This window comes from Heptranchias perlo, chromosome 26 (genome assembly GCF_035084215.1).
Source record: "Heptranchias perlo isolate sHepPer1 chromosome 26, sHepPer1.hap1, whole genome shotgun sequence".
Lineage (NCBI taxonomy): Eukaryota > Metazoa > Chordata > Chondrichthyes > Hexanchiformes > Hexanchidae > Heptranchias > Heptranchias perlo.
The window spans coordinates 22,950,188-22,962,287 of NC_090350.1; the positions used below are offsets into that span (position 1 = coordinate 22,950,188).

The 12,100-nt window shown below is 40.6% G+C and overlaps 1 protein-coding gene across 2 annotated transcripts in view; it reads right to left on the reverse strand.

Annotated features, from left to right (window-relative positions):
* cap1 (CAP, adenylate cyclase-associated protein 1 (yeast)) overlaps positions 1-12,100 on the reverse strand; it is a 49,907-nt gene that overhangs the window by 15,916 nt on the left and 21,891 nt on the right. For both annotated transcript variants that reach the window (XM_068006528.1, XM_068006529.1), the window contains exons 5-8: positions 7,726-7,869; positions 6,127-6,212; positions 4,565-4,670; positions 851-1,019 (exon numbers count right to left, since the gene is read on the reverse strand). In XM_068006528.1, coding sequence (XP_067862629.1) covers positions 851-1,019; positions 4,565-4,670; positions 6,127-6,212; positions 7,726-7,869 — 505 coding nt within the window. The remainder of the gene's footprint in view (positions 1-850; positions 1,020-4,564; positions 4,671-6,126; positions 6,213-7,725; positions 7,870-12,100) is intronic.

A 12,100-nucleotide genomic window follows, 5' to 3' on the forward strand; every position in this document is an offset into this window, starting at 1 on the left:
AGCAGCTTATGCTGGAGTCCTGTTCAATGGGTGCTCGCAGAATCGCCCACGTTTCAAGCCTTGAAAGTATGTCAGCAAGCTGTTGAACAGTGATCGCAGCTGAGCCCAATCCTGTTCACACATACACTTTCAGGCAGGGATTATTAGTGATCAGAAGCATGAACATATGTAGGTTTCCTCCCCTCCTTTAGTTTGAAGGATGTGGCCAACTGTAGAGCCTTATCAGTCTGGCTGCAACCAGCTGATCCCACAGCCATCAAACCTGGAAGCTTCCTGTTGTATACAGTTCAGCACAACACCAAGCAGTGCACTACCAAATCTTCAGGGCACTTATCAAACAAGCTTTTTAAAACTTGCACAGAATAGAGAAAATGTATTTTGGTGATAAAACCAAGTATTGAATTATCAGTTAGTTTTAATAAAGTAATATTGGAATTTGGCAACCTCTCAATCTCAGTTTTTGTTTTAATCCAGGGGGCAAGGGGAGGAGGGAGGGGAGAAGGAGATTGGAGGATAATGAGAGCATTCCAGCTTTCACACATTATTCAAATAGATGCTTACTTGATGCAGGCCTACCAGTGTCCATGTCACTTCCCTTAAAGCTAATGGATACCACACACTTATGTAAAAAGTAGTACATGAATTCACCAATAAGCCTTGTTCCAAATAAATCCTAATTACTACTCCTCTCAAACAAGGGAAAACCCTAAAGCTGACATTACATCTGAGCACAGTCTATCCTGTTTATGGTCCAACTGTTAGAACTCAAATGAATACTGTAGCCCAATTACGTCCGGGTGGTGATTTCAGATTAAGTACCAACAAACCCTAAATGCAGTGTATTACTTACTACTTGTAATTCCTGCTCCCTTATTAAGGTCAGCAAATAGAGCTGATCGTGTACTGGTCGTGTCATCCTTGGGAGAAGCCACTGGAGGGGGAGGTGGTCCAGGGGGAGGAGGGGGAGCTCCTCCTGATGAAGGTGGTACACAAACAGAAGGTGCTGTTGCTTTAGGACCCTTGAAAGATGAAAATGGGAAAAAAGTTAATCACTTTTCAAAACCATAGGTTAAGATAGAAGTGCTTCTCCAAGAACACTATTGATGAGATGTGGAGTAGTTTAAAAATGACACCAGGTACAAGGACATATCAATTTCAGCGATCAATTGCATTTGAAAAGTGAGCAAAAGACCCATCCAAAAAAGATAGAGAAAATTCACTGTAATTAAAAATCTACTGCTCACTATTTTCTTTTTTCCTTTGACCCCTCAAATTCTCATAAGGTGCAGATGTTTGCAGGACATTTGTGCTAAGTTCCAGTAATTGCATATTGGCTCAACAATCAAGTATGTGGCTTTGCCCTCACCCCTTAAATGTCACAATTTGGTCACGTGGGTTGAGCAGAGGCAGAAGATTGAGGAGGGGAGAAAGTTGACTGCTCCCAAAATAAAGCAGGTTAAATAATACTCGCATTTTCTTTCAAGTTTTGAACAGCTAACTTATGATTTTCTTTCAAGACATAAATGAGGAAAAATATGATGGCATTTGTTACAGGTCTCCCCCTATAAAAAAAACTTTGCTGGAACTGTAGTAGATGCAGTACATAAAGGCTCAAGATGAACCCTTGATAAAAGCTACCTTAATTTTACAAAGTTGTTTGGAACCAATGAGCATTTAGATTCATTGAATTTTATAGTACAGGTGGCGGCAGTTGGGTCAATCATACCTGTATCCCTTCACAGAGCTATCCACTTCGTGCCCTACCTTTAAATTCTTGTTTCATCCATTTCCCTTTTAAAAGCTATTACGTACTCTGCTTCCACCATTTTTGGTAGGACGTTCCATGTTCTAACAACCCTCTGCTTTAAAAAAAAACCCTCTGCTTTAAAAAAAATCCTCTGCTTTCGCTCTTTTCCTCTTCAACTTATGCCCTCCAGTTACCAACTTAGCAACCAGTGGAAACAGTTATTCCCTATTTATTTTATCAAAGCCCTTCATAACATATCAGATCTCTTAACATTTCCTGTTCTCATGCGAAGAGCCCCAATTTCTCTAGGCTACCCTCATAACTAAAGCCTGCATATTTGAATTTGTCAAATTTCTAAAAGAAATGAGTGCAGTGAACAGAGCTTTTACAATATATCAAGGTTGGGGTTAGATGAAGAAAGTTTTTACACTACACAGTAGAAACACCAGATGGTGCAATCGCAGTGTAAATTCCTGTTACAGGACACCCAGAAACAGCCAATTGTATACATCATATTAATAGCCATGAAATTCATTACTGATTAAAAGAATGAGTCATTTCTAGTGACAACCTAGGGGTACACAGAGCAAAACTGAACAGCCTTTGGCCTGACGATTAATAATCCACCCTCCACAAAACCATACCATAGACGTTTACAGCAGAGAAGTAGGCTATTTGGCCCATTATGTTGGTGCAAGAACAATCCAAAAGTAACCCCAATGCCCTGTTCTCTTCCCACATCCTTGCATCCGGCACTGCTTTAAATATTTATCCTATTTTGTTGTGGGACCTTGCTGTATGCAAATAAGCTACTGCATTTGCCTACATTAGCAGTTGTAAAGTGCTTTGTGCCATCCCGAGGCAGGAAGGTGCTAAATAAATCCAAGTTTGTTCTTTTTTCTGTACAGAACTACGAGGCATTAGTATTGTTCTCAATAAAAACCGATTTAAATGCCCTACCAGTATCAGAGGCTTTCATTGGAGGGGGAAATCACATTTTGCTATCAATTAGCACCAGAGCTCCATAAGGAGAAAGGAAGCAATAACTCAAAATCCCCTATTTGGGGGGGGGGGGGTGGTTGGGGACATGGAGAAGGTGGAAAAAATATTACAGCTATATTGATGCACACTAACCATAAAATGAGACAATTACATCTGATTCATGCTACTCCTGAATTAGGAATTGTCTTGCAATATTGGGGTGGAGCAGATGGGCAACAAGAGCAAGAGCATTCTGTTCCACAGCACCTTATTCCAAGTGAATAGTTCAAATCCCAAGGGCCACTCACCATGATAATATATTGAAAAATGGTCAGTATTGTTTCAACACCTTCAGGTCCACAAATTCATGACTTAAAAAAACTGTATTGAGATTAGTCCAGTTCCATTCATTTCTAACAAAGCCAGTTGCAACAAAGTGTACATTCTCCAGCACTGATCATTTCTCTTACAAGGGCATGTTTAGTATTTTCTGCAATTGAAACCACCTGTTAAGTGATGAAGTTCATTGCACGGTTAATAAAAGTCATGCAAACTGCCACAAACCAGACAAGCTCCCATTCAGAGTATGGCCCCTTTTTCTCTACCTATATCTAGGGTCATTTGTTCAGCTACTAAACTCCTGCTCTTTAATGATCTACCCAGTTCCCTTATATTCCTTGCCACTCCCATCCTTGCTTTCAAAAATCTAGACAAAACCACTATGCTTCTGGATCCCAATCCTCCCTCCATGCTCTGTCCCACCTCATCACTTTCCTCCTCACTGTAAAGTGGTTTGGAGACTTATTGCATAAGAACCACTATATAAATTCAAGTTGTTATTCAAAACTGCCCAGAGCTATAACCAATCTTTTGATCCTGGAGCTAATGCAAGTTTAAACTCAACCAGTTTCAACCCTACAGGTAGCTTATTTCATGCATTTTCCATCGCGGTCAGAGATAATGTATGCAGAATTAATTTTACATGGGGGATTTCGTGAACTCTCTGCTTTTATTGAGAATGTCTAAAAGCCCATACCATTCAAGTTTTATTCAAACCATTATACACTTATAAAAACTCTCATTTCCAGATTAAGAACATTTATTGCAATTAACTGCAATCCATGCTGCCATTCCTGCAAGTAGAGAATGGATCCCCGAAGGATGGTCAGTGTACCTGTTTCCCCATGTGCTCCTATTCCCCCTCCCCCTCCAAACAAAATGTCATTTTTAGATAACTTGAAAGTTCAGAGTAATCATTTACTTAGAAACAAGTCTTTTAGCTTCCCTAGGAGTAAATACACAACAAGCACAGTATTAAACCAGAATATCCCAGGTTTAGTTCCCAAATTTGTACTGTTACCTCATCTTAGGGTAGGGAGTAATTGGAATGCAACAACTGCCTCAGCAGCCTTGGGCTGAGGGGAGGGGAAGAAGTTGTTCCAAGTTGCTGTTCTTTCTGTGTAAGTCTAGACAGCAAATGTTGGCAGGCTATTTGATCACAGCAACTAGGGGCAAGAATGAGAAGCAGGAGCAAGAATGAGAAGCAGGAGCAGCCAAGGATGACATTGCAGTTAGCCCGTATCATCTTTCCGGATGCCCACATGGGAAATTTCAAGCAGGGACCATTGGATAGCAACGACTGCATTAACCATCTGATTTTCCCAATCCCAGGGCACTGAGACGAACTGTAGCATCCCCTTTACTTGCACCAGCTGAGGTCATTGAACTCAGTGCAAATCTGGTCTGTGTGGCTCAATACGATAGATAGTGCAATTATCTAGTGAGCCAGAGGAGTTCAGCAGCAAATGGTTCCATACAGAAAACTAGGACACTTACAGTCTTGCTCCATGAAAGCCCAGTGGTGTGATTTGTTTTGATGTAGGCTTGCAGCTCAGTCCAGAAGCTTATATAGGCCTTAACCCATTCCACATGCCTTTTGTCACTAAAATTAAAAAAGTTAAAGTCATTCGTTAAAATATCATCTCTTTCTACAAGCTTCCCCTTCCCTCTACCTTCTCTCCTCTGTGCATCTCCCACTCTGTATATCTTTGTCAGACACCTAGTATATCTCACCTACGTCAGGGAGGTGAGAGGCAAGCAGTTTGAACTGGGAAGGAATTATGGGCAGAGGAGGGGCACCAGGACCTGGATTGGGAGCCACATGGTCTCCCCATCACTGTCATTCTGTATCTAGTGCCACAGTCCAGACCAATACTGGCTTGCCCTGGAGTTACTGCCACACCACGTGGTTGAGGAAAAAAAGAGCAGTCAGAGCCTCGGAATTAAAATTCTCAAGTGGGAAAAAATTAAAATGTCAATACGTGTTAGATGATCCTGGACAATTTATCCTCTACTGCTGTTGCAGATGGACCCTGCCTTTCCTTTGTAGTTTTTTTGCAATATATTTGCGATTTTGCATTATTGCTCGAGGCAGTTGGGGATGGTTTACCCAAACCCCCTTTTTCCACCCTTCCCCTTGTTGCCCCACCCCGCCTGATATGAGAGGTGTCATTTTCGGAGGCAAGTGGGGAGGGCTGGTCGCAGGGTAGGAGCAGGTTGAAAGCGTAGAAAATGGTTCTGGTATCTACATATGGGAGATTTAATATGGTTTGCACAGATGAATCAGATACGAACAACTTGGCATACCATGAGGGACACAATCTATTTGTGCAGGAATTTATTGAAATATTATACTTCCGTCTACAATAAAGAACTTAATGAAATATTAAATGGAAAAGTTACCTACAAAAAAAAAACACCTTGGAAGCCCAGACCAAAATACTGCTGCCATTTTGATAAGAATCAGATGATACTTGCCAATTTACTATGCTATCCTGGCATTACACCCTGTGAAAGTAACATTATAGATACTGAAAAGTTCTAAAATTAGAATATTCATCTCCAGATCACCATATGCTTGCTGTGGCCCTGCTCAGAGTGACACTGGGTATGGCCTGAGAGCAGACTGGCCACCAACAAGACTGAGGTAGTTGGGGGTGGGGGGGTAGAAAAGAAAAAAAGATGCTTTTATGAATTGGAAGTTCCATAATCATTACAGGGTTATCCAAATTGATGATGTGTATACAGAATGCATCAATTGTGAAAACATCCCAATATTCAAGATATTTAAATTAAGTATGAATTGAACATTTTGGCTGGCTGTTTTACATTGTTCAGCATGTTGATACGTGAAAACTATATATAACTTAGAAGATCTGTGGTTCCTGTTTAAATTATAAAAGAGACAGGGGACGTTTGAAAATTATACAGGAGTTGTCGTTATGCTAGTCTGTGGAAAATTACATGTGCAGAAAATATTAACGGATTTGCACAGCTGATAAACTTTCTGTAAATCCAAAGGAACCCGAGGGGAACATGATAGTAAATGGTAGTCATACGTGTCTTTGTAGTCCTTCAGAACCCTATTGGTGTAAAACATAGCGGCATCGGTCATCTCCTTAACGTGAGGGCCAGGTTTGGGAGTCTAGAAAGAAAAAGTTCTCATTAATTGCTGTATAAAGTGCCTTTGCTCTTTACAACAGGAATGCCACAACTTTACAATCTAATGTACTCAAACTGTATAAGCAATCTTCAAGACTCCAAAGGGAAAAGCATTCCCATACAGTCCCCACCACTTACACCGTCCATGCTCATCGCGGGTAGCCGCCTATATTGGGCAAATAGCACTAACCATTTTCCATTACTTGTCGACTATTTCGGGCAGTTCAAAAAGTTCACACCTCGCTAATCCTCTATTTACAGATTTTAAAAGTTCAGCTGATTTCAGGCAAAATCAGCTCTTCAAGCAGCTGTTCACACCTCATTGAAGTGCGATCACCTTAGTATTAAGATTCTTAGCATTGGTATTGATTCGGATGCAACTGCTAACAATTACAAGAGGCAGTTACTAGATGAAAACTTCAGGCATTCTGAATCAAGGCTGTATTTTTTTTAAAAATCTGCATGAGAAATTTTTCCACCACATACAGAAAAATATCCTGATGGCCAGATGAGGTTTTCGGTGCAGATCACAACAACTTGCATTTACATAGTGCCTTTAACATCGTAAGATGTTCCAACGCTCTTCACAGGAGCGTTATCAAACAAAAGTTCACACCGAGCCACACAAGGAGATATTAGGACAGGTGATCAAAACTTGGTCAAAGTGGTAGGTTTTGAGGAGCCTCTTAAAAGGAAGAGAAAGGTGGCAAGGCAGAGAGGTTTAGGGAGGGAATTCCAGAGCTTTGGGCCTTGACAGCTGAAGGCACGGCCGCCAACGGTGGAGCGATTAAAGTCGGGAGGTGTGCAAGAGGCAAGAATTAGAGCGCAGAGATTTGAGGGTTGTAGGTCTGAAGGAGGTTACAGAGATAGAGAAGGGTGAGGCCATGGAAGGATTTGAAAACAAGGATGAGAATTTTAAAAATTGAGGCATTGCCAGACCGAGAGCCACTGTAGGTCAGCGAGCACAGGGGTGATGGGTGAACCGATTGGTTACGTTCGACCAAGGCATGCTGTTTCATTGCTACAACCTATTATGGTTTTATTGCCCACCGCGTATAGCGGGTGAATCACAATAACACCAATGTGCCCGCTATCGGCGGTGGGGACTGTACTAACAAATACAACAAAGTTGCAGGGTACTTTCATTTTGCTGATTGCTGCTTCTCTCCTACAGACTGGACCCTCTCTTTTCCATCTTACCCACTCAAGTGATTCTCATGTGAGTCCACCTAATCCACAGACAGTGTCAATTTACAACTCCAATACTGAATGCTAAGTTATGAATAGAAATTTATTTTGTTCACTTTGAAGGGGAAGTTTAAGTAAATCTCCAGGTCAAGTAGTTATTAAAAAGTTCAGATTTGAAAAATGAGAAAGTCACTTATCAAAAGCAAAGTAAAAATCATGAATGCATGCGATACCAAATTAGGTCACTGTCTGCCTATTAACACTACTGGACAAGACTGCTTGCTTAGTTGAACAAGTAGAATACTTACAACAGCCAACCATCCCAGACCAGGAATGCTCTCACTAATGGCTGATAGATGATTAAACTGTTTGCTTGCACGGTTTTTCTCTCTGAATTCTTGGATTTGCAGAATTTTATTGGAGAGAGGCTGAAAAAGTTGGGGCAATTCATTCTGCAAAAACAAAGGCAGATAAACAATGCTATCATTGCAGAAAGCATTAGCATACAGCAAAAGAAAAAGAATGTTAGCAAGTCAAATACAGGAGGAGAAAAAAAAGCAAAATACATTTTTTTTTAAAAACGCTGTTCACAGCATGCAGTAAGCCCAGCTGCAGGTAATTATATATTAGATGGCTGCAGACTCCCACGGGTCCCAATTTGAAAACTCTCTGCTCCAAAACAAGTGTGACGTCCTTGCCAAAAGGGAAAACAATTTACTCTCAACCCTCTGAAAAGGACAACGCTAGTGCTTGTTGCTAGCAGGTGAGAAAATGCATTCCAGGGTGACTGGTTTTCATATTCTCCCTCTTTTCCCTGCAACCCCCCCCATCCCTTCAATTTAATAGTCCAGGTTAAAAGGACCTTAACTGGTTACGGTGTTCATCTCACCACATCCTGCTAAGGAAGAATCTATAGGAATGAATAAAGTACATCATCCTGAGCTGCTTCTGGGTTGTTATGTGCACTATTACTATGCATATATAACTATTGCTAGAAAGTCATACCACAAGCAGGTGACAAACAATTTCAAGTTATACACCGCTTCAAAATATGTTGTGGTGCTTTTATATATGATTGTGCTCTAAGACTTGACTAGATTATGAAATTTATACCCTCTAACGCATGGATCACATATAGGGCTCTTAAGTTACATGCATACTGGCACCAGTTTAGGTTAGACTCTGTGAAATCAGCCAAGAGCTTCCTGGTATTTACACTAAATCTGACTCCCTTAACCCCCCTGCAAAATTATGGACCCAGGAAAAATAATTCTGCTGTTAAGATATGGGGCTGGTTTAGTAGTGTAAACACTGGGAGTGAGCTCATGGACAATAGTTTCCCATAAATGGGTACAGTAGCCTAGTGGTTATAGTACTGAACTAGTATCAGAAAAATGATCTTGAAAGCTTGCAGATTGCCATGAAAATATAACTGATTCACTAATGTCCTGCCACCTCTACCCAGTCTAGCCTACATGCGACTCCAGTCCTACTATATGGTTGACTCAGTGCTCTAAGGATAATGAGGGATGAGTAATAAATGATACCTGGTCATTGACGCCCATATCCTAAGAACAAATTTTTAAAATTCCAACCTAAATCAAGCATAGTAAAAAAAACTAACAGCACCACAAACAATGCATATATTACAGGGCATAAATCTCATGATAGTCTTCGCAAAGCATTACTGTATATTACTCACCATTGGTTAAAAATCAGTTTTTATTCAGTTATTGGTTGAATATTTTCATTATATTAGCTGGGATAAAACTTTAATGCTGTTTTAAATAACAGTAATATGCAACATTCTCATTAAAGTTGTTTTGAAATAAATCCCACTGCCGTTCATTAAATCTTCTTGAAAATGCAGACTATAATGGAAAAAATGTAATAAAAAAGGTACTGTGTGGCACAAACAGTAAACGACCCCAATAAACGGTTTAAAAACTCTGGCAAAGGATCATAATGCATCTCAAAGCTGCAACTATAATATTTTCATTACTATGTACAGAACCTAATTTGCAGAGTCAACCTCCAGCAGAGCCTTCACCAATGCAGACACAGGCTAATCCAAACAACACTAATTAGAACTACGTGGCAGCCCACACCAAAAACTGACACTAGGTCACCTCCATTATTGCCTTCTCAACAGCTTTAATTTACAGGAAATTCATTGGTTCTGCTTTAACAATGATTCCCCCATCGGGAAAGGTTGTTTCTTTCTGACTTTTTTTTGCTAGTTAGCTTAGCAAAAACCTAGAAACTCTCAGCACAGCCAGCCATTCGGCCCATCGTGCCTGTGCTGGCTCTTTCAACAAAAATCTCATGTACACGTATTTGTAAATAAGAGCAGCCTTTTATCAGCTTTTATTCAAGCATAAATGCAAGACAAATCCAAACTGATGCCCAAATAAATTTAAACTAAGCTTATGATAGGCCTAAATGAACCCATATTTCAGTAGAAGAGCTTTGTTTGCTAAAACCATGGCTAAACACTAGGTCATTGTTCCCAATATACTTAATGCAAAACTACATCCTGGATACCAATCAAAAGCAAAATACTGTGGATGCTGGAAATCTGAAATAAAAACAGAAAATGCTGGGAATATTCAGCAAGTCAGGCAGCATCTGTGGAGAAAGAAACAGAGTTAACGTTTCCTGCCATTTTAATTCTCCATCCCACTCTGTCCGCAGCCTCCTACACTGTACCAATGAAGCTCAACGGAAGCTCGAGGAACAGCACCTCATCTTTTGAAAGGTACATTGCAACCTTCCAGACACATTGATTTCAATAACTTCAGATCATAACCACTGCTCCCATTTTTTCCAGACAGCAGGAGTTGGTAATGGTTCTGCTGTTACCGTTTACAGCTCCTCCAGACCCATATTTTGTTTCTTTACTTGTCCCATTACCACCCTCCTTGCCTTGCACCATCATCCCTTTTGGTCATTTAATCAGTCCTGCCCACCACCCTATCACAGACCTTCCGTCCCCATCCCCATCCTTCCCCCCCCCCCCCACCTCATTTGCCTGGCTCTGTACTTGCTTAAAAACTGTTAAATCTTCAACAACTTCCAGTTCTGATGACCTGAAACGTTAACTCTTTCTTTCTCCACAGATGCTGCCTGGCTTGCTGAGTGTTGCCAGCATTTTCTGCTTTTATTTCTGGATACTAATGCCACATTGGCACCCTTTCTCTTCCTGTTACCTGCCACTAGGTCCTTTGCAGCAGGAAAGCCACTGTTAATGTCAGTGTTGTTGAAATTTTCATTTAGTAACTGAAGGGGAAAATATCAGTCTATCTTCCAAGGAACTGTAGTCATAAGGCTTAGCCAACACCATACACAGCAATGGAAGGGGAAAAGTAAAAAAGAACAGATGTCACACCTATCGAGCAGAGAGCTTATACTGCCAAACACAGTATCCAATTTGCAAAGAGTTTTGTGAGCATTAAACTCATACAAGATCCAGTTGCAAAACAGGCTGCCATTCTGAAAACTGTTTGTAGATGGAATTTGAAGACAATTTTTGTTCTGTTTTTATTTAATGCATCGTATTGCCTTGTTTCCCTGCAAAAAAAATTGTATTCTATAAATAAAGAGTACCTTTATATACTAGTGTAAAATATAGCTCAGATTTTACAAGATGCAGTCCACCATAATGTTGCTGATTGTTGAAACATTTCACATAGTTTTCATTCAGCAATGAGCATTCTAGGTGAGGTATACCACAAAAACAGACTCTTGTATTTTAGAATTGCCTATAAGGAACCATTTTGAGGTGACCCAACATTTTAGAATGCAATATGTAACCTAGTCAAATGTATATTTTTGGTTTTATTTTAAAAAATCAAATGCATCAGGACATGAAAGGCACTGGCTGAGAGAGACCAGATTAACCGCATCAGTAAGCACTTTACAGGTGATTGTGACTGCAACTCATAATTAGCAGCTATTTTTAGTCTTGCGCTACACCTCAATTAGTCTCCAGTGGGAACCTCGGCGAGGATAAACAACCAAACATTTAATCACAAAGCTCCTGATCAGTATTACAGTTCATTTATCAGGGGTGTCACAGTTTTAACAAGCTACCTGAAAATACTTCCAGTTACAGAATCCCCTGTAAAGTACGCACTGAAGTATGCCCCTGCTGGTGCCTCTCACACTGATGGTTTTTTTTGGCCAATTGCATCATAAGTACACTTACTCAAACAGTTCAACTTTAAAGGCTTAAACCCCCGATTTGTAATGAGATCAATAATTTCCCCTCGCTCGGGAAGGTGATGACTCATCCTGGGGTAGTACAAGAACCAGACCAAGAATGCCCAAATTCAGTTTTGCTTACCAACCACTGCAGCCAGAGTATCATAGAATCAAAGAAAATTTACAGCACAGAAGGAGGTCATTTGGCCCATCATGTCCATGCCGGCTGAGAAACGAGCCACCCAGCCTAATCTCACTTTCCCACATTTGGTCCATAGCCCTGCAGGTCACAGCTCTTCAGGTGCACATCCAGGTATTTTTTTAAAAATATAAAATGAGTTGAGGGTTTCTGCCTCTACCATCCCCTCAGGCAGTGAGTTCCAGACCTCCACCACCCTCTGGTTGAAAAACTTTTTCCTCATTTCCACTCTCATCCTTCTACCAATCACTTGAAATCTATGCCCCCTGCTTATTGACCCC